The sequence below is a fragment of the Heterodontus francisci genome, chromosome 30 (assembly GCF_036365525.1).
Source record: "Heterodontus francisci isolate sHetFra1 chromosome 30, sHetFra1.hap1, whole genome shotgun sequence".
Lineage (NCBI taxonomy): Eukaryota > Metazoa > Chordata > Chondrichthyes > Heterodontiformes > Heterodontidae > Heterodontus > Heterodontus francisci.
In genome coordinates this window covers 63,532,307-63,557,922 of record NC_090400.1, presented here as the reverse complement: position 1 = coordinate 63,557,922, position 25,616 = coordinate 63,532,307, and the positions used below count along the sequence as shown (strand labels likewise).

Sequence of the window (25,616 nt, the reverse complement as noted above, 5' to 3'; positions counted from 1 at the left end):
TAGAATGGTGAGTACGAGGTCAAGTATATTTTTCCCTCTTGTTTGTTCCCTCACCACCTGCCGCAGATCCAGTCTAGCAGCGATGTCCTTCAGGACTCGGCCATCTCGGTCAGTGGTGGTGCTACCGAGGCACTCTTGGTGATGGACATTGAAGGCCCCCACTCAGAGTACATTCTATCCCCTTGCCACCCTCAGTGCTTCTTCTAGTTGGTGTTCAACATGGAGAAGCACTGATTCATCAGCCGAGGAGGGCGGTAGGTGGTAATCAGCAGGAGGTTTCCTTGCCCATGTTTGACCTCATGCCATGAGACTTCATACTGGCACAATATGAGGGAGTAATTGTGGTTTGTTTTACCTAAGGTGTCCTGAAACCTATTTTATTTACATATTTGTGTTTTTATTATTAGGATATTGGTCAGCTCTCCCCTGTATACCAACGACAACAGACACTATGGGAGATTAGAGAAATGTGATCTAAAAAGAAAACTATGTGAACCTATCCATCTCGCAGGTAATCCCTATCTGGACAAGTTTACGGTTTATTTGTTATTAAATTATATGCTTAGGAATTTTGGAATGGTTTCAAAAGCTTTTTAGTGTTGCAAGGCCTTTGTGAGTATCAAGTAAAAGTAGAACAACAACCTCAATTAATACAGGGCTCCTCATGGACTGGAAGATTTCTCAGAGTGATTGCAATAAGGAAGGAAATGGCCGATTCTAAGAATGGGGACCGGGAAGAAAAATGTAGAGGCTAGAATGGAAGACTGGAAGCACAAGTAATAGAAGGATTTTGATAGCAGGGAGAAAAGGTGCTAGGCAGGGGAAACTGGGCAAGGAATTCCAGAGGGCAGGAATGTCCCGGATGAATGAGCCGCTACCAGTGTTGTATTACAGGTTGAATAGAATTCCTGTTTTAGAGGATCTGAATGTTTCCTGCAGGGATATAGGGCAGGAAAACACCATGAAGCTGGAGAGGGCAATGTGTGGAGGGATTTGAAAATGAGGCATAATTTTGAAATCAACACAAAGGGCATTTGGGGAGCCCAATGGAATAACATTGAGGTCCCGAAAGAAGAGCTCTGGGGGGCCTGATGGTAGGGCACTGGGGACGCGATGGAATATTGGTGGGCTTGATAGTTGGCATTCGTGGACCTGATGGAAGGGCACTCATGGGCCCAGTGGAAGCGCATTTGTGGACCCGATGGAAGGGCATTGGGGTGGCCTGAAAGAAAGGCATTGAGGCCTGTTGGAAGGCCACTGGAAAGTCAAGCTTGAAAATGATGAAGCCACCAACATAGTTTTGTCAGCAGAAACTGAAAGCCAGGACAGAGATAGCAATAATGCAAAGATGGAAGAAGCAACTTCGGTAATAAAGTGGATGTGGTGGAAGAAGTTGAGCTCATTGTTAAGCAGGACACCAAGGTTACACATTTCTGGACTCAGTTTGAAGTGTTTGCCAGAGTGATTGATGGGTTTGAGGCTAGAAGCATGAAAGTGCTGATGGAAGCCAAAGAGAAAAGCAATACTCTTGCCAACATTTGCCAACATTCTAATGGAGGATGCTTAGGGATCACGTTAAGAGGCTGTAAATGAAGAGTCACCTGAGGAAGTGATGTTGCGTCACACATGACCAGGGAGTTGTGGTTGTAGCTCAACAGAGTGAGATGTGTGTAGATGTGCTCTTGTAGCAGCTGTGTGTATATATGTTCTAGTTTTAGTTATAATAAAAACCCACATATTCTTTTGATATTATTTATAGTCCTGTGAATCTTACAATACTTCACATACCAAAAGAAAGAATAATATTACAGGGGAAAGTTTGGTCATCAAGATCAGACAGGCAATTTGTGAATGTCTTGTGCTCCACCTCAGATGTGGTCATTCTGCAGGCAGAGTTAGTGAAGAAGGAATCTGGGTGACCATCAGGATAGGGAGGAGGTGTCAGGAGGCAGCGCTTGTATTCTTGAGGCTTGAATTAACAACAACAACAATTTGGAGAAGGGCAGCCATGAGCAATACCACTGCACCATTAAGCAGGTGGTTGCTTGCAAGGGGTGAGTTAAGCACAGTAAAGCAGTAGTTTTTTCTATTCACAAGTGCCAGGCAATGAGCATCTCCAACAAGAGAGAGTCTAACCATCTCGCCTTGATGTTCAATGGCATTACCATCCCTGAATCCCCTACCATCAACATCCTGAGCATTACCATTGACCAGAAACTTAACTGGACCAGCATGTAAATACTGTGGCTAGAAGAGCAGGTCAGAGGCTGGGAATTCTGCGGTGAGTAACTCACTTCCTGACTTCCCAAAGCCTGTCCACCTTCTACGAGGCACAAGTCAAGGAGTGTGATGGAATACTCTCCACTTGCCTGGATGGGTGCAGCTCCAACAACACTCAAGAAGCTCGACACCATCCAGGATAAAGCAGCCCACTTGATCGGCACCCCATCCATAACCTTAACCATTCATTCCCTCCACCACTGTCACACAGTGGCAGCAGTGTATATCATCTACACGATGTACTGCAGCAACTCACCAAGCCTCCTTCGTCCGCATCTTCCAAACCCGTGACCTTTACCACCCAGAAGGACAAGTGCAGTGGCCACATGGGAACACCACCACCTGCAAGTTCCCCTCCAAGTCGCACACCACCCTGACTTGGAACAATATTGCAATTCTTTCACTGTCACTGGATCAAAAACCTGGAACTCCCTCTCTAACAGCACTGCGGGTGTACCAACACCACAAGGACTGCAGCAGTTCAAGGGTGGCTCACCACCACCTTCTCAAAGGCAATTAGGGATGGGCTACAAATGCTTGCCTTGCCAGTGATGCTCACATCCCTTGAACGAAAAAAAAAATCCTATCTTTCCTTGGTAGTACTGTGGCCTGGAGGGTAGCAAGTAAATAATGCAAGGAGGATGCCACAAATGAACCCTTGGGATGCACTAGAAGTGTCATGTAAGAACAGAGAAGGAGAAACCATTTGCAGCAATATAGTCCTGTAAATGCTCAGGTAGCAACAGAATTATGAGAGCTCACTGCTCCGGAGATGGGTTAAGAACATGTAACTCCCTTCCTGATAGCACTGTGGGTGTACTTACAGCAGATGGATTGCAGTGGTTCAAGAAAGCGCCTCACTGCCACCTTTTCTAGGGCAATTAGGAATGGCAACAAATGCTGGCTTGCCAGCGACGTCCACATCCCATGAAAGAACAAAAAAAAGCGCAGACACGCTACAGTAGGGTGACATTGTCAACAATGTCAGAGGTAGGAGAGCAGTAGAGGGTGAGAAGAGATGGGAAGCCATGTCATGTGTGCACAGAATGTCCTTTGTGACTGTGCCCAATATAGTTTCAGTCCTATGGGCTGATGACATTTGTCTGCACCTTCTCACTAAAGGGGCGGCACAGTGGCGCAGTGGTTAGCACCGCAGCCTCACAGCTCCAGCGACCTGGGTTCGGTTCTGGGTACTGCCTGTGCGGACTTTGCAAGTTCTCCCTGTGCCCGTGTGGGTTTCCGCCAGGTGCTCCGGTTTCTTCCCACAGCCAAAGACTTGCATGTTGATAGGTAAATTGGCCTTTGTAAATTGCCCCTAGTGTAGGTAGGTGGTAGGAGAATGGTGGGGATGTGGTAAGGAATATGGGATTAATGTAGGATTAGTATAAATGGGTGGTTGTTGGTCGGCACAGACTTGGTGGGCCGAAGGGCCTGTTTCAGTGTTGTATCTCTCTATGACGATCAGTTCTTGCTGTCTGTTATATATTATACTATCTGTAAAGTGTTAGGAACTAATTTTCTAGGAACTAGTTGTTATGTGTAAGTGTTCCAGTGGGGGGGCCACATTCATGGCTGCACTGGGGAGTCATGTTATATGTAACAGAAGAACCAGTTTAACCAGATTTCTACAGCAGACAGCATGGTGCTGTAATAAACAAACTACTGCAGCCTTTTCCAAGTTTAAAGTGTGATTCTTCCCAACATCTGGGAATCAGAAACAACATAAAGACGTAACATGGTGGTAGCAAGTGTCCATGAGTAAACCTAGAACATTTAAAAAAGAAATCAGATTGAGAAAATTGACCCAGAAAGACAGAAAGATGTGAAGGAGCTGTGGAAGTCCACATGAATTGACAGACAGGAGGAAATGTCCCGCATATGGATTAATTTGCAGAGCTTGCGGAAAGACCAATCACTGGGAAAAGATGTGCGGAACAAGGCAAGAAGGTGGTAGACGAGTCATCAGAGCCAGAGTAACAGGGCGAAGAAATGGTGAAAGAAACCAAAACATCCATACCCTGGGAGGTAGCGATGGGTTTGAGAACATGAAAGACATAGGAACCATAGAATTGCACTAAATGTCTGGATGTGACAGTTCCCAGAGAAAAGAAATTCATACAACCATTCAGATTAGGAAGAGGCTGAGAAATAAGCCCACAATGATAAATTTGAAGGTCGAGATTGATACTGGAGCGCAGAGTAACATCATCCCACTCAGGTTATACCAGAAGATCTTTCCTGAAAATTTGGAGAGAAATGGTTATCCACGAAAGGTGCTCTGAAACCAAACAACGTCCTGCTAACAGCATACGGGGGAACTGTGATTCAACAGCTAGGATACCTAAAGGAAAAGATATTAACTGTATGTTCTACGTCACAGAAACAGATGGTCCAGCTGAGCAGTTGTGAAGAGCTGCAGATTATCTCAGTAAACCATGAGGTGAAGGAGGTGACATTGAGGGTTGAAGATAGTACACCCATTGAAAAGCACCGTCCGATCAGAAACAAAGAAGATCTGTTACAAGTGTACCCAGAGTGTTTTGATGAGACGGTTGGATGCTTCGAAGATTTTGAGTATTACATCACTATTGACCCAGCGATGAAACCAGTGATTCATCTCCCACATAAAGTACCAGTAGAACTAAAAGGAAAGCTTGAAAGAGAGCTCCAAGGAATGGAAGAAAAGAAGGTGATCGCCAGAGTCACAGAGCCTACAGATTGGGTAAATTCCATCGTGGTGAGAGAGAAGCCAAATGGACGGCTAAGAATTTGCCTAGATCCCAAAGACCTTAACAAAGTAATAAAGAGGGATCACTACCCTATTCCAACATTGGAAGAAATCACACCAGCACTGGCAGGGGCAAAAGTTTTCAGCAAGCTTGATGCCAGAAATGGCTACTGGAACGTGAAGCTAGATGCAGAATCTTCACTGTTGACAGCATTGAACACACCCTTTGGACAGTACAAATTCCTGCGTCTACCCTTTGGCCTCAAAGTGAGCCAGGATGTGTTCCATCAGAAAGTAGACAAGCCAGACAAGGGATGCAAAGGAGCAGTCGGCATTGCTGATGATATCCAAATATATGGTATAGATGGAAAAGATCACGACAACCATCTACATGAAGCCATGGAGAGAACCAGGAAAGTTGGGACTAAGCTAAACACAGACAAATGCATTGTGAAAATGACAATGCCAGTTCTTCGGAATGGTGTACACACCTGATGCAGTCAAGCCGAGTCCTGAAAGAATCTCAGCCATCTCAGGGATGGAAGCCCCAAGAGATAAGAGAGTTGAAAAGTTTCCTTGGTTTGATACAATACATGAGCTTCTTTATTCCGCACATGTCGGAACACATAGCAAACCTGTGGGAGCTGATGAAAGAAAATGTTGAGTAGTAGTGGTCAGAGTCACATGACAGGAGCGTGCTGACATTAACACTGCGGCCAGGCAGGCGGTGAGTACGGCGCTGAGTCGCAGTTTGTGGTTGATTGGTTCTCTCAGTGAGCAGTGAAGAGATGGAGGTCGGACTGTGTAGCCGAGTCCGGAATTAGCTGGGGGAAAAGCCAGAGAAGGCAGGCTATGGCTGCAGTGTGTCATGGAGAGCACTGCTGGAGCTGGAAGGGCTGCAGATGATTTTGTGAGGTTGAAGAGAAGCTCTCAACCACTAGAGGAAGATGATTGTGTTCCAGAATTGTTGCTGATTCTCCCTCCTTGTGATTGTCTCTTCCCAATCGAGACGATCAGTGCTATGGCGAAGAGCGCTGACCTTCCTGATCTCCCCGGAGAACTCCCGCTCCGCCCGTGTGGGAGCACCGCCAGCATGAAAGTCAAAGACGTCAATAAGCTGTCATTCGCTAAAGGTCACTTTCCCACGCTGGCTGAAATTGCCTATTTCCACGATGAGAATGTTGACAGCATACACAGCCAGCAATACGGCAGTACTGATCCAGAATAATCATTTCCAAAACAATGCAGGAAGAACCTCTCCAAAAGATACATGAAGGCCATATGGGAATGCAGAAGTGTAAGCTCAGAGCCAAATCAGCTTTCTACTGGATAGGTGTATCCCAAGATATCAAAAATATGGTGTCTACATGCAATGTATGCCAGAAGTACAGAAACTCACAACAGAAAGAGGAGATGTTAGCTACCGAAGTACCACCCAGACCATGGCATCCTGTGGGAGTCGATTTATCCACACATAATCAAGAATGGTATCTCATAATTGCAGACTACCACTCAAAATTCCCTTTTATCTGGACGATGAAAGACTTGAGAGCCACAGCAATCATCTCAGCAGTACGAGTTCTGTTCGCTGAGCAAGGGATTCCTGAAAGGTTAATGTGACAATGGCACCCAATTTACATCCAGAGAATTTAAGGAATTCGCTGACCAGTGTGGGTTCAACACCATCACCTCACCACCACATTACCCACGGGATACGGATTTATAGAAAGACACGTCCAGAAGGTCAAAAGAACGCTTGTGAAATGCCAAGAGATGAAGGAAGACCCAAACCTGGCCGCCTTGTCACTCCGATCCACACCTCTCAAGGCTGACATGACATCACTTGCAGAGCTGTTAAATGGAAGAAAATATAAGACAACTCTGCCAAGCAAAATACATCCTTCAAGTGACCAGGAGGAAGTGAGACAACAACTCACTGAAGCACAGGTAAGAGGAGAGCAACACTCCAACAAGTATGCTAAATCCCTACCTGAGCTGTTGAAAGGACAAACTGTACATGTATAGGATCCAATCATGAAAACCTGGAGCCCAGCAAAAGTTGTTAGTGAAGCTGAGACTCCAAGGTCATATATCATTGAGACCCAAACTGGTACCAAATGAGAAGGAACAGAATCCATATTCGACCTATACCTGAGCTGGAACAACAGAAAAGACCATCAACAACACCGGAAACATCACTATCTAGCGAGACAACATCAACGACATCACCAGCAAGTGACACAACATTGCCTGTACAGCGTGCCAACTCACCACTGAGGAACAAATGCCAAATCTACAAGATGGAGGCACAGCATATTACCACCCAAGCGATACTGTGAATAATTTTTTTTTTAAATACACTCTATAAAAGACTCTAAAAAGGGGTTCAGATTATTTCCACAAGTCGGATGATAATCTTTATTCATATTGACAGTTATATTGATATAGGGGCATTATGTTTTAAAGAAAGAGGATTGTTATATATTGTTATACTATCTGTATAGTATTAGGAACTAATTTGCTAGGAACTAGTTGTTACGTGTAAGTGTTCCAATGTGGGGGGGGGGGCCACATTCACGGCTGCACTGGGGAGTCATGTTATATGTAACACAAGAACCAGTTCAACCAGGTTTCTACAGCAGACAGCATGGTGCTGTAATAAACAGACTGATTCCAGCCTTTTCCAAGTTTAAAGTGTGATTCTTTCCAACATAAAGACGTAACACTATCTGATCCATTAACAAGCAAGGCATCTAGCATCATTCAGCTCCTGATGTCTTATTCAATACTTGTAAGAAACTTTGATCTGTGACTTTGGCCTGTCACAGATCTGATTTGATTTGTTAGATGATTGGACTTGATGTTTGAGGGCTGCCTTTTACTCAAGATATGTTTTGTGAACCTCAGCAAGAAAACTCCAACTTTAAAAAGTGCCTATCTTGGACTATAAAACTCAGGGCAGGATGAGTCTGTGCCATGCCCACTCGTCTTCTGGCTTTAGCAGCAAGTGACAGACTTCAAGATAAGCAACAATCAAGAAACCATGAGCAGTAGTAGGAAAGAATAGAATAATGGCCATTTCTTTTGTGCATGATTATTGTGTGAAATGACAGTCTCTTGTTTTGTGTTTTTCAGAAGCTGAGAAATCACGTATCAGGCCTGGCTTCACCATGGCTGTCAGCTTGTCACACTCACAATTCTTGGTAATGACTTTTGTTCTTTTTAAATTAAACTCACAACTCTGCGTTAAGATCAAATTCCAGCATTGACCAATTAAGTGCTCATTACACTTAAGAGACAAGATTGTATGATTTCTTTTTGTGAGAGAATTTTACTCTTTAGCTCTGTTCCCCACCATCCCCCTCCACCCTGGATATTGTCCAAGTCTTGCTGCATTTCTATACGGACTGCTTCAGTATGTGAGGCGTTGCGAATGGTACTGAACATTGTGCAATCATCAGCGAATATCCCCACTTCTGACCTTATGATTGAACGAAGGTCATTGATGAAACAGCTGAAGATGGTTGAGCCTAGGACACTACCCTGAGGAACTTGGGAAAATAAAAAGGACAATAATATTGGCAGACAATGTAGATGTAGAACAGCAATGAGAAACATTTAACTGTTGAACAGTGCAGGAAAAATATATTCTGTGAAAAAACAAGAACAAATTAAATACTAATGAGACACCATGGATGAATAAAGACATAAGGGAAAAATTGAGGGTAAGGACAGACATGTGCACTAACACATGGACGACAGGGGAGTGCATGACACAGGAGAATACAAAGAGAATAGGAGAGAAGTCAAAAAACAATTCGGAAGGCAAAGAGGATCTCTGAAATTAAGTTCTCAAGGATGTAAAACAAAACAGTAAAATATTCTATAGGCACATAAAAAAGGGAAAGGGCCACTAAGAGACGGACAGGATAATATCACAGGCAGTGATAACGAAATGGCAGAAGTATTAAATCACTCTTTTGCTTTAGTATTTACCAGTGAGACAGATCAGGTGAACATGACATCAGAAGATGAGATTAGAAATGATATAACTGCATTTAGAATAAAGAGAGAAATATTAAATAAAGTCATCAAACTTAAAAATGATTAGACTCCTGGTCTGGATAGATTGGCTGGACATTTTCCATTGGCGACGAGCTTCTTAAACAGCGGGGCGCCGCGCGGGATTTGCCCTGCGGAGCCGCTGCGATATTTAGCGCGATGCCTCATTTATATGTCTGGGTCGGACCACCCGCCCCTAATGACATGGGGGGGTGGGCGCTCCATCCCTGGCAACGGCGTCTGGCGCCACTGCGCAGGCTGGCACCATTTTCCAAAGGCTTCCAGCCCTTCATTTAAATATTTAAAGTTACCTGACCTGAAAAATCGAAAGGAAAAGTTTATTAAAAGTTTCAATCCCCTCTCCCATCCACCCCCAATGACTACACACTTTATTAATTGCCCTCTCCCCTCAAAAAAGTAAACTCGTGATCCCAACCTTTCTCCCCCCGAGCTTTCTTCAGTTTAACCTTCAAGCCCTTCCCGCCATCAATCGCAATGGTTTTCCCTGCTCCCCGCCCCCACTCCCACCCACCCTGAAAACTTACCTGCTCCCCCCTCTCAACCAGTGTCCCGAACGGAGAAGCGGCCGGAATATCACAGCGGGACGGCCGTCGCGACAAGGTAAATATTAATTCAGTAATTTAAATAGATTTAAATATTTCAATGAAGGTCCTGTCGCTGAGCAGCGGGGGACCACCAAGAGGCCTCGCTGCTGCCTGTAAAATAGGGCAGGGCCTTCCCAGTGTCAAGGCCTGTGGTGGGCATATGCCGGAGGTATCTTCCGGGCACTCTGCCCGGTAAAATCCAGCCCATTATATCTGCGCATTTTAAAAGAATCTAGAAAGGAGGTAGCGGAGGCACTATTATGCATATTTAATAATTTGTTAGAAAAAGGTGTAGTGCCAGAGGATTGTCAGATAACTGAAGTTATACCTATACTTAAGGGAGATGGAACATCTCCACAGAACTGCAGACCAGTCAACTTAACATTGGTGGCAGGAAATATAATAGAATCCCTACCAAAGGAAAAAATAGGAAAACATCTGTAAACCCCAAAAAAAGTCAACAGGGATTTCAAAAAGAAAACTCTTGCTTCACCAAACTCATTGAATTCTTTGAAGAAGTAACAGAGAGAATAGACCACGCTAATGTAGTAGATGTAATATATTAAATGGTATGTTGGTCTTTATTGCAAGAGGATTTGAGTACAGGAGTAAAGAAGTCTTGTATACAACCTTGGTGAGACTGCACCTGGAGTATTTGATTGGATTTGGTTCACAGTCCTACATCTGGTTCCGTGGCGGGGGGTGGGGATGTGCGGAGAATTGGAGCAGCAGCAGCCACCACGGAACCTGATGCCAGAATTGCTGGGCCCACACTTCCCGGTGGTGGGGAAGCTCCATGGTGGCCACTCTGCAATGGGACCCAAGTTAGCATATTTAAATTACATATTTGCATGAATTAAAATGCAAACAACTTACAAAATGGGATATAATTAGCAAATGAATTTCAACACAGATAAGTGTGAAGTATTACATTTTGGTAAGAAAAATAGGTCACATATTACTTTGGAAAGTAAGAATATAAATGGGTTAGAGGAGGAGCAAAGGGATCGAAGAGTACAAATGCACAAATCACCAGAAGTAGCACTGCAGGCAAATAAGACCAGTAAAAAACGAAGCAATCACTGGCGTTAATTTCTAGAGGGATAGAACTGTAAAGTAGAGATGATGTGCTAAAACTTGTATTGAACCTTGGTTAGACTGCACTTGGAGTATTGAGTCATACTATGAAAAGTGACAGCGGCACTGGAGAGGATGCAAGAAGAATTTACAAGGATGACACCAGAAGTACAAGGTTATACTGTTGAGGAAAAGATGAACAGACTGCGTTTCGTTTCTCCTGAAAATTTAAGGCTGAGGGTGATCTAGTAGAGGTCTTTAACATTATGAAAGGTTTGAATAGAGTAGATACAGAGATAGTGGGCTGGATTTTGTGCTACAACAGGGGCTTCCAGTGCTGGGCTGGAAAGGCGGTGGTTCCCCGTCTCGGCTTTCTCGTGCCCCCGCAGAGCTATTTTCTGGTCTTTTTAACTTCTAAGTTTCAGGAGATAGGATCTCCGTCCCTTCAATGATGGGGATCCCACCTCCAAGAGCTGCCGGCAAATCACAGGGATGGCAGCTTAGCAGTATCAGCAGCGCCACAGGGAATGGTGGCCACTGCCAGTACTGCAGAGGCCTGAGACCCAGACCAGAGGTAGGTAAGGCAGGGTCACCGGGGCCAGTCTGGAAGACCCCAGCAAGGGGGGATGGGGAGTGGTCTTGCAGTCCGGGGGAAGGAGGTCCCCAGGGGGTAAATTGCTTCCTGGCAGGGGTCCTGCGTAGGCCAGAGATTGCCCCTGGAGGAGGGACATCTCACACCCAAACCCGCAGGGAGGTAAGATCCCAGCAGTGGCAGGAAGAGACCCTTAATTGGCTGTTAATAGGCCACTTAAGGGCTTCAGTTGGCCTCTGGGCAGAAAGGTCATCATCGGCCTATCCGGCCCCCAGAAGCTCGCTTGGCGACAGGTGGCAACGAACTCTCTGCCCCGCTCTCCCCCACCGCTCCCGCCACCCGTTGCGATACTCCATGCCCCTCCGGCATCCAACCCAGCAATCATAATATGATTGAATTTTACATTCAGTTTTAGGGAGAGAAGAGTGTTTCCAAGACTAATATTTTAAACTTAAATAAGGGCAATTATGAGGCATGAAAGCGGAGCTAGCTAAAGTGGCAGATCAGGTTAAGGGATAGGTCAATAGAGATGCAGTGGCAGACATTTAGGGGGATATGTCAGAATACACAGAATAGATACATTTCAACGAGAAAGAAAAATTCCAAGGGTGGGACACGTCATCCGTGGTTAACGAAAACAGTTAAAGATACCATCAAACGTAAAGTAAAAGCCTATAATTGCGTAAAGAGGGAGGCAGTTCAGAAGCTTGGACAGAATATAAAATACAGCAAAGAATGACTAAAAGATTGATACGGTAAAATTAGAGTACAAGAGAAAGCTAGCGAGAAATATAAAGACAGATAGTAAGAGTTTCTATAGATATTTTAAAAAGAAGAGTTAACACAGTGAGCGTTGGTCCTATAAAAAGTGAGTCTGGGGAATTAATAATGAATAATAAGGAGATGGCAGATGAACAGATATTTTGCATCGGTCTTCACTATTGAGGGTACAAGTAACATCCCAGTATTAGCTGTAAGCCAGAAAATAGAAGGGAGGGAGGAACTCAAGAAAATTACAATCATCAGGGAAGTGGTACTGAACAAATTGTTGGAGCTGTGAGCTGGCAAGTCCCCGCATCTTGATGGACTTCATCTGAGGGTGTTAAAAGAAGTGGCTAGTGAGATAGTTGATGCGTTAGTTTTAATTTTCCAAAATTGCCTAGATTCGGGGAAGGTTCCTTTAGATTGGAAAATAGCGAAGAAAAGAACAAAGAACAAAGAACAGTACAGCACAGGAACAGGCCATTCGGCCCTCCAAGCCTGCGCCGATCTTGATGCCTGCCGAAACTAACACCTTCTGCACTTCCGGGGCCCATATCCCTCTATTCCCTTCCTATTCATATATTTGTCAAGATGTCTCTTAAACGTCGCTATTGTATCTGCTTCCACCACCTCCCCTGGCAGCAAGTTCCAGGCACTCACAACACTCCGTGTAAAAAAACTTGCCTCGCACATCCCCTCTAAACTTTGCCCCTCTCACCTTAAACCTATGTCCCTTAGTAACTGACTCTTCCACCCTGGGAAAAAGCTTCTGACTATCCACTCTGTCCATGCAGCTCATAACTTTGTAAACCTCTATCATGTCGCCCCTCCACCTCCGTCGTTCCAGTGAAAACAATCCGAGTTTTTCCAACCTCTCCTCATAGCTAATGCCCTCCAGACCAGGCAACATCCTGGTGAACCTCCTCTGTACCCTCTCCAAAGCCTCCACGTCCTTCTGGTAGTGTGGCGACCAGAATTGCAGGCAATATTCTAAGTGTGGCCTAACTAAGGTTCTGTACAGCTGCAACATGACTTGCCAATTTTTATACTCTATGCCCCGACCAATGAAGGCAAGCATGCCAAATGCCTTCTTGACGACCTTATCCACCTGCGTTGCCACTTTCAGTGACCTGTGGACCTGTACGCCCAGATCTCTCTGCCTGTCAATACTCCTAAGGGTTCTGCCATTTACTGTATACCTCCCACCTGCATTCGACCTTCCAAAATGCATTACCTCACATTTGTCCGGATTAAACTCCATCTGCCATTTCTCCGCCCAAGTCTCCAACCGATGTATATCCTGCTGTATCCTCTGACAATCCTCATCATTATCCGCAACTCCACTAACCTTTGTGTCGTCCGCAAACTTACTAATCAGACCAGCTACATTTTCCTCCAAATAATTTATAAATACTACAAACAGCAAAGGTCCCAGCACTGATCCCTGCTGAACACCATTAGACACATCCCTCCATTCAGAAAAACACCCATGCACTGTTACCCTCTGTCTTCTATGACCGAGCCAGTTCTGTATCCATCTTGCCAGCTCACCTCTGACCCCGTGTGACTTCACCTTTTGCACTAGTCTGCCATGCGGGACCTTGTCAAAGGCTTTACTAAAGTCCATATAGACAACATCCACCGCCCTTCCCTCATCAATCATCTTCGTCACTTCCTCAAAAAACTCAATCAAATTAGTAAAACACGACCTCCCCTTCACAAAACCATGCTGTCTCTCGCTAGTAAGTTCATTTGTTTCCAAATGGGAGTAAATCCTGTCCCGAAGAATCCTCTCCAATAGTTTCCCTACCACTGACGTAAGGCTCACCGGCCTATAATTTCCTGGATTATCCTTGCTACCCTTCTTAAACAAAGGAACAACATTGGCTATTCTCCAGTCCTCTGGGACCTCACCTGTAGCCAATGAGGATGCAAAGATTTCTGTCAAGGCCCCAGCAATTTCTTCCCTTGCCTCCCTCAGTATTCTAGGGTAGATCCCATCAGGCCCTGGGGACTTATCTACCTTAATGCTTTGCAAGACACCCAAGACCTCCTCCTTTTTGATAATGAGATGACTGAGACTATCTGCACTCCCTTCCTTAGGCTCATCATCCAACAAGTCCTTCTCCTTGGTGAATACTGATGTAAAGTACTCATTTAGCACATTGCCCATTTCCTCTGGCTCCACGCATAGATTCCGATCTCTGTCCTTGAGTGGGCCAACCCTTTCCCTGGTTACCCTCTTGCTCTTTATATATGTATAAAAAGCCTTGGGACTTTCCTTAATCCTGTTTGCCAATGACTTTTCATGACCCCTTTTAGCCCTCCTAACTCCTTGCTTAAGTTCCTTCCTACTGTCTTTATATTCCTCAAGTGCTTCATCTGTTTCTAGCCTTCCAGCCCTTACAAATGCTTCCTTTTTCTTTTTGACTAGGCTCACAATATCCCGTGTTATCCAAGCTTCCCGAAACTTGCCAAACTTGTCTTTCTTCCTCACGGGAACATGCTGGTCCTGGATTCTAATCAGCTGACGTTTGAAAGACTCCCACATGTCAGATGTTGATTTACCCTCAAACAGCCGCCCCCAATCTAAATTCTTCAGTTCCTGCCTAATCTTGTTATAATTAGCCTTCCCCCAATTTAGCACCTTCACCCGAGGACTACTCTTATCCTTATCCACAAGTACCTTAAAACTTATGGAATTATGGTCACTGCTCCCGAAATGCTCCCCCTACTGAAACTTCGACCACCTGGCCGGGCTCATTCCCCAATACCAGGTCCAGTACGGCCCCATCCCTAGTTGGACTATCTACATATTGTTTCAAGAAGCCCTTTTGGATGCTGCTTACAAATTCTGCCCCATCTAAGCCCCTAGCACTAAGTGAGTCCCAGTCAATGTAGGAGAAGTTAAAATCACCCACCACTACAACCCTGTTACCTTTACATCTTTCCAAAATCTGTCTACATATCTGCTCCTCTACCTCCCGCTGGCTGTTGGGAGGCCTGTAGAAAACCCCCAACATCGTGACTGCACCCTTCCTATTCCTGAGCTCCACCCATATTGCCTCGCTGCACGACCCCTCCGAGGTGTCCTCCCGCAGTACAGCTGTGATATTCTCCTTAACAAGTAATGCAACTCCCCCACCCCTTTTACATCCCCCTCTATCCCGCCTGAAGCTTCTAATTCCTGTGAGGATGTAAATGCGTTGGAGGCAGTACAGAGAATGTTTACTAGACTAATACCAGGAATGGGCGGGCTGTCTTCTGAGGAAAGATTGGACAAGCTAGGCTTGCATCCGCTGGAATTTAGAAGAGTAAGAGGCGACTTGATTGAAACATGCAAGATCCTGAGGGGTTTTGACAGGGTGGATGTGGAAAGGATGTTTCTCCTTGTGGGAGTATCTTGAACTAGGGGGTCACTGATTAAAAATAAGGAGTCGCCCATTTAAGACTGATGAGGATAAATCTTTTCTCTTCCTCAAAAGTGCTGTATCTCTAAATAAAATAAAATAAATAATAAAATAAAAGGCAGTGGAAGCAGAGTCTTTGAATATTTTTAAGGCAGAGGTAGATAGATTCTTGATAAGCAAGGGGGTGAAAGGTTATTGCGGGTAGGTGGAAATGTGGAGTAATCAGTTCAGTCATGAACTTATTGAATGGCGGAGCAGACTCGAGGGGTTGAGTGGCCTACTCCTGCTCCTGGTTCGCGTGTTCGTATGTAGCCCCACCTCAGGGGCCACATAAAATATTGGGCAGTGTTTCCACTTGTTGAAGAGTAAAACTAGAATCCATCAATATATGATTTTGAATTTATATGTTCTGTTACTCTTCCCCAGCTGACAGACTCATCCCGTTATGGAACAGTAATGTTCCCACTTACTGGAGAACATTATAAAATTGACTTTAATATGACTTTGGAACAAATGACCATGAGAGCTAACAATTATAATAATGTTACAGCTGTGTCGGCAACACCGGAAACGACCTGATAAGAATAGCGAAAATTTGAATGGAATCTGCACCGTCCTATCATCCGAATTACAAGAAACATATTCTTTTGAACCTGCCCCATTGGGTATGTACAAATCAGTTAATTTCCTATCTCTCTTGTATATTGATTAATGATTATATTCAAGAGGTTCTGGACTGTCTTGATTATTAGCTGATTTCTGAAAAACCTTGAATGTGAATGGATGGATAATCTGACATTTTGCTTGATCACTTTGGGGGGGCGGGTGGTCAGAGTGGTTAGATGGAATCTTCCCTTGGGAGATTAATGAGTGAATTGGAGACCACATTTAGAGAATTCTGCACAATTTCTGGATGAATTGGATTCTTGGGCTCAACAAACTTCTCATTCTAGGTCAATCACTAAGTGGTCGGGAATGAGTGGGCTATGACAGGCACTACGAAAGGGAGAGTGTCACTGAAATGTTCCAATGACAGGAAAAGTGTTATTGGGCTTTGTGTTGGAGAGACAGCATTCTTGACCTTGCCATTCTTACCCACTTACCCACTCCCTGGATCAACAGCTCAGATACTGAACCCCTAATAAAAAAACCCTGGATCAGGAGCTTAGATGAAAAGTTAATCTGTTTCTCCCTCTTTCATAGAATCATACAATGATGCAGCACAAAAGGGGGCCATTCAACCTATTGTGCCTGTGCTGACTCTTTGAAAGATCTGTACAATTAGTCCCACTCTCCCCTGCTCTTTCCCCACAGCCCTGCAAGTTTTTCTTTTTCAAGGATTTATTCAGTTCCCTTTTGAAAGTTACTATTGAATTTCCTTCACCAGTCTTTCAGGCAACACATTTCAGATCACAACAACCCTCTGCATTAATTGTTTTTCTATCAAATTACCTTTAGTTCTTTTGCGAATTACATTTCAGATAAAGGTTGCCTTGGTAAATTTCCATCAAATTTGGTTTTATCAGATTTACCAGATGCTGAGCTTATCTCTCTCTATCAGGTACCAAGGTAATGGACATAATGGAATAGGGGATAACTATGACTTTATGACTCTATAATTCTGGAAAGGGAGATTCAATGGCCCGAAGTGTTCTTCATGTTAGAAATAATGATATGGTAGAGAGCAAAATGGGGGTTCTACAAAGGGACTTTGAGCAGTCTGAGGTAGGAAGCTCTAGCAGGACTAATATACAGATAGGGCTTAGGGCAAGTCGGAGAGTAGTTAAAGGAAAATATAGTGGAAGAAGAAATTGAATGGAAAAGAGTGCTGAGGAGTATAAAAGAGGCAGGACCCAGTGTTTATTTGTGAATCTGGAATGTAGTAAAATTAGTAGGAGAGCTAGAATGGAAGGACTGATGTAATCATGAAAGAAAACACATCAGCTAAATTACAGAATTATAGAAATTTTCAGCACAGGAGGCCATTTGGCCCTTTGCATCTATGTCTTTCTGAAAGAACTTTGTCATATTCCTCTGCCCTTTCCGCATAATGATTTACATTTTTCTTGAAAATATTTATCCACTTCCCTTTTAAAAACGCTTCTGGGGTTTGCTTCCATTCCTGTTTCTGTTTCCAGTAGAGTATTCCATCTCCTAAACTGTGCCTTTATTTTTGGTGATGACTAAATTTATGCTCTCTAATTAGTGACCTAATAATGAATGGAAATACATTTGCTCTATTTAACTCATGAATATTCCTTAAAGTTTTGAGCATCCCTTTTCCAATCTCCTCTTATCCTTTGCCTGTTCCGATGAAAGGTCACAGACCTGAAACGAAAACTCTGCTTCTCTCTCCACAGATGCTCCCTGAACTGCTGAGTATTTCCAGCACTTTCTGTTTTTATTTCAATTTCCAGCATCTACAGTATTTTGCTTTTATGCCTCCTACCCTTAGGAAATAGGATTACAGCAGGTAGCCGCAGTTGAAGAGGTGGTGCCTATGTAGGCTCAATTGTCAAATGGCTTCCTACTCTGCTATCACTTTACGGGCTCAATCTTGTTGCCCTGCCGCTGGGTGCAGAAAACAGTGGCTGCCCCACACGGGACTTGCGTCGCTTCACCGCCATGATTCTGCAGCGGGCAGCCACCTAACATACTGACGGTGACTGCTCCCCGCCACCCCCCCCATCCCGAATCACGTGGGAGAGGCAGCATTGGCAACACCCTGAACAGCATCACCTGATGTGGGAGCAGTTGCTGGCCCCATTTTTAAAAGGCTGCCAGCCCAGCAAACAAAATGCAGAGTTGTCCCCATCACTTCCATCCATAAAATAATGCAGAGTTGCCCCCGTCCCTCCATCTATAAAATAACGCAGAGTTAACCTCATCTATACACAAAATGCAGAGTTGGCCGCTTCCCCTCCTCGGTGGTGCCAGCTTCTTGTGGACAAGAAAGTGAAGGCACGTGAGTGCAGTACATTGAGTTCAAGATTGGGAATGGATGGGGAGATCACGGTGGATGACATTGGAATTTACACAGAGAGGTATTTTAAATATTTAAACTAGAGTCCCGTTGCAGAGCGGCAGAGATGCCGCCCCCAGGAAGATCGGGCCAGGCAATCCCAGCGTCAGGTTCTGTGGCGGCCGCTGCCACTCCAATTCTCTGGCACCCCCCCGCCATGGAACAAGCTGTCGAGAGGACAACAAGATCCAGCCCTACATTTCTGCTGTGATATTAGTTGTATTATTTAACTGTGTTAAGTTATGATTAATATTATAGAAAATAAATTGTAAAAGAACTTTTCTGTTTTAGTTGTAGCGAAATTCAGTGTTGGGAATAACAGCAACAACAACAAGTTGGAAAGACACAAAGAGTTTGCAAGTAAATTCATCAGTTTTTTTCTTAGATCTCAGTAAATCTGCAATGATTTTTGCAGTAGGCAGCTTTGTTATTATGAAATGTTGAAACAGGGATGAAGATTAAGATAAAAAACAGAAAATGCTGGAAATAATCTGCTGGTCAGGCAGCATCTGTGGAGAGAGAAACAGAATTAATGTTTCAGGACCTTTCATCACAACATTAGGTCATTGATTTGAAACGCTAACTCTGTTTCTGTCTCCACAGATGATGCCTGACCAACAGATTATTTCCAGTATTTTCTGTTGTTATTTCAGATTTCTAGCATCTGTGGTATTTTGCTTTTGTGTGAAGAATGGGATGTTATGGCAAATTAAGGTGTGAGCCTGCTCCTGAAATCCATGGTGTCCCAAAGCATCTGCAATCATTGTATCTTCAAACATTACAGCATCAAAACCAGGAGCAAGGTCCAGGTCCTAATGTCTTCTCTTCATGAGCACAACTGGGCCAGACACTGACAATAAAAAATATGCTCAGGTTTTTCTCATTTTTCAAATTCTCACCTACTCCTGTGTCCCATTGCTGGAAACATGCATCAAAACAAAGTCGAGTATGAGAATCAGCCATTCGGCCCAAGTGTGCTCCATTCAGAGTTCATGATTATTCTATCATACACTGTTTTCTGTCTCTGGCTTGTCCATTCCCACTTCCACCCCTGTGACCTGCTGACCCCTATCCTTTCCTTTCAAAATCCTCTGCACCCTTTCAGCTAAACTTTAGAATCATCATTAAGAGTCAACCATGTTTTAAAGATGCTTGTATAGAAATCCTCTAGAGAAGTAAATGCTGGCAATACCAACATTATGTTTAATACTTCTAGATGTTATACACGAACACTTTTGGTAAGTCTCACAGGGTTTCCTTTCAGAAATGCCCTTGTAATAAGTTTTAATATTGACGGCAGCTGCATTTTGGGCTTCAGTCCTACAGAACACAGAATAAGCAATAAAAGCAAAATACTGCAGATGCTAAAAATCTGAAATAAAAACAGAAAGTGCTGGAAATACTCATCAGGTCAGGCAGCATCTGTGGAGAGAAAAGCATAGTTAACGTTTTCAGGTCTGTGACCTTTCATCAGAACAGAATAAGCAATATTAGCCACGTCTCAATAAAACATATCCTGGTTGTGCTTTCTACATTCAGGGACAACCTTTCAGCCTTGAACCAGTTTAGATGAATCCCATCTCCTGAAAAGCTTGCAATTTCCACCAAATATCCTCCGGTTGTCAATAAACACCTTTTTCACTCAGAACTTCCAGTCAGTGAAGCCAATGATTCTGCTCATTCTTTCTGACAAATCACAGATCACCACAGTAATGTTTATGCCCTCCTCCTCCCCACAAGGGAGGAAGTCAGGTGGTGGGTGGGGAGCACAACTCTGGGATCTTTATTCTTAAATTTACTGATCATTCTGTGCTAATTAGGACAGACTACCTATGTATCATTTGTGCATATATATGTAAAACAAGTGACATTTCAAAAGTACTTAATGGCTGTGAAGCATTTTGTGATGTCCTGAAGACATGGATGGCTTTGCAAAAATGGAAGTTCTTTTTATCTGACTATGGAGTCACGAACTAACTAGGCTTAACTGTTGCCTAACCTTGTTACAAAAACATTCCAAGATACTTGACAAAAGGTGTCAGCCGTGGTTCAGTTAGCAGCACTATCGCCTCTGAGTCAGAAGGCTGTGAGGTCAAGCCCCATTCTAGAGAATTGAGCACAAAACTAGGCTGACGCTCTAAGCAGTACTGTGGGAGTGCTGCACGATCAGAGGTACCATCTTTTGAATGAGACATGAAACAGAGGCCCATCTGCTCTCTCAGGTGGATGTAAAAGATCCCGCAGGCAATATTTGAAAAGAGCATGGGGGTTCTCTCTGATGTCCTGGCTCCTCAACATGCACTGTAAACAGATTATCACATTGTTGTTTGTGTAACCTTACTGTGTGCAAATTGGCAACTGTATTTCCTACACTCCCAAAGCCAACCTAGATCACTGGAGTGGGGCTGAAACCCAAAAGCTTCTGACTCAGAGGTGACAGTGCAACCATTGATCCAATGCTGACATACACAGCAAACCTAATGTATTACAGATGGATTTGGTTTGAGCTGAAGGCTCTAGTGGTGATAACAATTTATTGTAATTTCAGGAAAAGATGAGCTAATGGCTAACAACAACAACAACAACAACAACAATGAGGAAGAGGATGAATTCCCAGGTAATTGACCATTACGTTATGCATAGGCTGTCTGCAGATCAAAAGAAATTCTAAACCCACTGGGCCAGCTACTATTTGTTGCATGGTGATGCTCAAACTATTACTAGTATTAAAGTAATAAGGTCACTCATTAGCTTTTATCATGCTAGGCCCCCACCTGCCAAGAATGAGGCACATTGATTTTGTCATGAACATTGATTTTAAACTGTTACTGGAGTGAGAGGAGGACTTGTTGAACAGATCAGCCGTGTCTGGAAAAGACATTTGCATATTAACAGACAGTGTTTGGAAGGACAAAGCAGCCATTCCCTGACACATTCAACCCACAATGGACTTTTGATCACCAGTGGTGGGGGAGCTCACATTTCAGGTTGACTGCTAAGATGGCTGAATACACAAACGGACATGGTCAAAACAACTGGTCACATGACTAACCTGCTGGACAACCTGAGTTTTTTGAATTTGTACAAACAGTTTGAGCAGAAAGCTGTTTGCTCCTGGACTGAGAAGATCTCTCTCCTGTCTGCTCCCATCTCTTTCTCACAAGCCTCTAAATCCACAGAAGGCACATGAACCCCAAGAGAGATAAGTCTCCTATAGCGAACAAGATTTAAGAAGAATACTGGGCCCCAACGAAAAGCAAGATCTACTGACAATCGAGGGAGCGGCACAGTGGCGCAGTGGTTAGCGCCGCAGCCTCACAGCTCCAGGGACCCGGGTTCGATTCTGGGTACTGCCTGTGCGGAGTTTGCAAGTTCTCCCTGTGTCTGCGTGGGTTTCCTCCGGGTGCTCCGGTTTCCTCCCACACGCCAAAGACTTGCAGGTTGATAGGTTAATTGGCCATTACAAATTGCCCCTAGTATAGGTAGGTGGTAGGGAAATATATAGGGACAGGTGGGGATGTGGTAGGAATATGGGATTAGTGTAGGATTAGTATAAATGGGTGGTTGATGGTCGGCACAGACTCGGTGGGCCGAAGGGCCTGTTTCAGTGCTGTATCTCTAAACATAAACAAAAAAGACTCGACAGTGAGCTTGTAGAACCGTAACAACAACTCTTCAGATATTACCTCAAACCTTTCCACTTGCTCTTTTCTGTCTCTATTTGCATGTGTGTATCGCCTATGCATGCCAGTGGTGTGTATCCATAGGCGTTAACCGAATTAGAGTTTAAGTTTAATAAATTTCAACTTTTCTTCTTTAAACCTAAGAAAGCCTGTTTGTGCTTATAAAAGCGGTGACCAAGGAGCTACAAAAAGTGTGCTTAAAAATAAAACCCTGTTTCAGTAAGACGAGGGGAAGGTTGAAAGGGAATCCTCGACCTCTTTCTTACCTGGTCGTAACACTTTATTGTTACAATAATAATCATATAGAATTACAATAAACAGGAAAAAGACATAAACATTGTTATGCAGGTATTTCTTTCAAATAAACAGTAGACATATCACTTCCCAGACTTGGCATGGAGGCTGATCCTGAGGTACTGCCATCATACATGACAAAGTATTACAGTTAAAAAGTATTTAGGAACATAGGAAATAGGAGCAGGAGTAGGCCATTCAGCCCCTCAAGCTTGTTCCACCATTCAACTAGATCATGGCTGATCTTCTGTCTCAATGCCATATTCCCCTTGAACCTCCTGCCCCTCACCTTAAACTTGTGTCCCCTCGTAACTGACCCTTCAACTAAGGGGAACAGCTGCTCCCTATCCACCCTGTCCGTGCCCCTCATAATCTTGTACACCTCGATCAGGTCACCCCTCAGTCTTCTCTGCTCCAGCGAAAACAACCCAAGTCTATCCAACCTCTCTTCATAGCTTAAATGTTCCATCCCAGGCAACATCCTGGTGAATCGCCTCTGCACCCCCTCCAGTGCAATCACATCCTTCCTATAATGTGGCAACCAGAATTGCACACCGTACTCCAGCTGTGGCCTTACTAAAGTGCTATACAACTCCAACATGACCTCCCTGCTTTTGTAATCTATGCCTCGATTGATAAAGGCAAGTGTCCCATATGCCTTTTTCACCACCCTATTAACCTGCCCTTCTGCCTTCAGAGATCTGTGGACAAACACACCAAGGTCCCTTTGTTCCTCGGAACTTCCCAGTGTCAGGCCATTCATTGAATACTTTTGTGTCACATTACTCCTTCCAAAGTGTATCACCTCACACTTTGGATGCCCACCAAAGCTACTAAGTATCATCACCTCATTCCATGACAATATGAAAGGCACAATTCAACATGGTGGCTCCTCATCAGACCCCTTTCCTATCCTGAGTGGCGTGAAACAGGGCTGTGTTCTCGCACCCACACTCTTTGGGATTTTCTTCTCCCTCCTGCTTTCACATACGTTCAAGTCCTCGGAAGAGGGAATTTTCCTCCACACAAGATCAGGGGGCAGGTTGTTCAACCTTGCCCATCTAAGAGCGAAGTCCAAAGTACGGAAAGTCCTCATCAGGGAACTCCTCTTTGCTGACGATGCTGCTTTAACATCTCACACTGAAGAGTGCCTTCAGAATCTCATCGACAGGTTTGCGGCTGCCTGCAATGAATTTGGCCGAACCATCAGCCTCAAGAAAACGAACATCATGGGGCAGGACGTCAGAAATGCTCCATCCATCAATATTGGCGACCACACTCTGGAAGCGGTTCAAGAGTTCACCTACCTAGGTTCAACTATCACCAGTAACCTGTCTCTAGATGCAGAAATCAACAAGCGCATGGGAAAGGCTTCCACTGCTATGTCGAGACTGGCCAAGAGAGTGTGGGAAAATGGCGCACTGACACGGAACACAAAAGTCCGAGTGTATCAAGCCTGTGTCCTCAGTACCTTGCTCTATGGCAGCGAGGCCTGGACAACGTATGTCAGCCAAGAGCGACGTCTCAATTCATTCTATCTTCGCTGCCTCCGGAGAATACTTGGCATCAGGTGGCAGGACCGTATCTCCAACACAGAAGTCCTCGAGGCGGCCAACATCCCCAGCTTATACACACTACTGAGTCAGCGGCGCTTGAGATGGCTTGGCCATGTGAGCCACATGGAAGATGGCAGGATCCCCAAAGACACATTGTACAGCGAGCTCGCCACTGGTATCAGACCCATCGGCCGTCCATGTCTCCGCTTTAAAGACGTCTGCAAACGCGACATGAAATCCTGTGACATTGATCACAAGTTGTGGGAGTCAGTTGCCAGCGTTCGCCAGAGCTGGCGGACAGCCATAAAGGCGGGGCTAAAGTGTGGCGAGTCGAAGAGACTTAGCAGTTGGCAGGAAAAAAGACAGAGGCGGAAGGGAAGAGCCAACTGTGTAACAGCCCCGACAATCAAATTTTTCTGCAGCACCTGTGGAAGAGCCTGTCACTCTAGAATTGGCCTTTATAGCCACTCCAGGCGCTGCTCCACACACCACTGCCCACCTCCAGGCGCTTACCCATTGTCTCTCGAGATAAGGAGGCCAAAGAACACTCCTTCCAAAGTGTATCACCTCACACTTTTCAGCGTTAAATTCCATCTGCCACTTTTCTGCCCATTTGACCATCCCGTCTATATCTTAGTGTAACCCAAGACACTCAACCTCACTGTTCACCACTCAGCCAATCTTTGTGTCATCCGCGAACTTACTGATCCTACCCCCCCACACAGTCATCTATGTCGTTTATATAAATGACACAGTAGGGGACCCAGCACAGATCCCTGTGGTACGCCACTGGACACTGGCTTCCAGTCACTAAAACAGCCATCTGTCATCACTCTGTTTCCTATAGCTAAGCCAATTTTGAATCCACCTTATCAAGTTACCCTGTATCCCATGTGCATTTGCTTTCTTGATAAGTCTCCCATGTGGGACCTTGTCAAAGGCTTTGCTGAAATCCATATAAACTACATTAAATGCACTACCCTCATCTACACACCTGGTCACATGCTCAAAAAATTCAATCAAATTTGTTAGGCATGACCTCCCTCTGACAAAGCACTCTGGGTGAAAGCGTTTTTCCTCAAATCCCCTCTAAACCTCCTACCCCTTACCTTAAATCTATGCCCTGTGGTTATTGACACCTCTGCTAAGGGAAAAAGTTTCTTCCTATCTACCCTATCTATGCCCCTCATAATTTTGTATGCCTCAATCAGGTTCCCCCCTCAGCCTTCACTGCTCTAAGGAAAACAACCCGAGCCTATCCAGTCTCTCTTCATTGCTGAAGTGCTCCAGCCCAGGCAACATCCTGGTGAATCTCCTCTGCAGCCTCTCCAATGCAATCACATCCTTCCTATAGTGTGGCGACCAGAACTGTACGCAGTACTCCAGCTGTGGCCTAACTAGTGTTTTATACAACTCCATCATAACCTCCCTACTCTTATATTCTATGCTTCGGCTAATAAAGGCAAGTTTCCCATATGCCTTCCTAACCACCTTATCTACCTGTGCTGCTGCCTTTAGTGATCTTTGGACAAGTGCACCAAGGTC

General features: G+C 44.5%; 1 protein-coding gene across 4 annotated transcripts in view; it reads left to right on the top strand.

Annotated features, from left to right (window-relative positions):
- The window catches only part of LOC137346877 (integrin alpha-E-like), a 397,091-nt gene that overhangs the window by 85,837 nt on the left and 285,638 nt on the right, over positions 1-25,616 (top strand). For 3 of the 4 annotated variants that reach the window (XM_068010834.1, XM_068010835.1, XM_068010832.1), the window contains exons 3-7: positions 408-511; positions 8,144-8,211; positions 16,067-16,181; positions 18,830-18,898; positions 21,087-21,155. In XM_068010834.1, coding sequence (XP_067866935.1) covers positions 408-511; positions 8,144-8,211; positions 16,067-16,181; positions 18,830-18,898; positions 21,087-21,155 — 425 coding nt within the window. The remainder of the gene's footprint in view (positions 1-407; positions 512-8,143; positions 8,212-16,066; positions 16,182-18,829; positions 18,899-21,086; positions 21,156-25,616) is intronic. The other variant, XM_068010833.1, reaches the window with a different exon arrangement.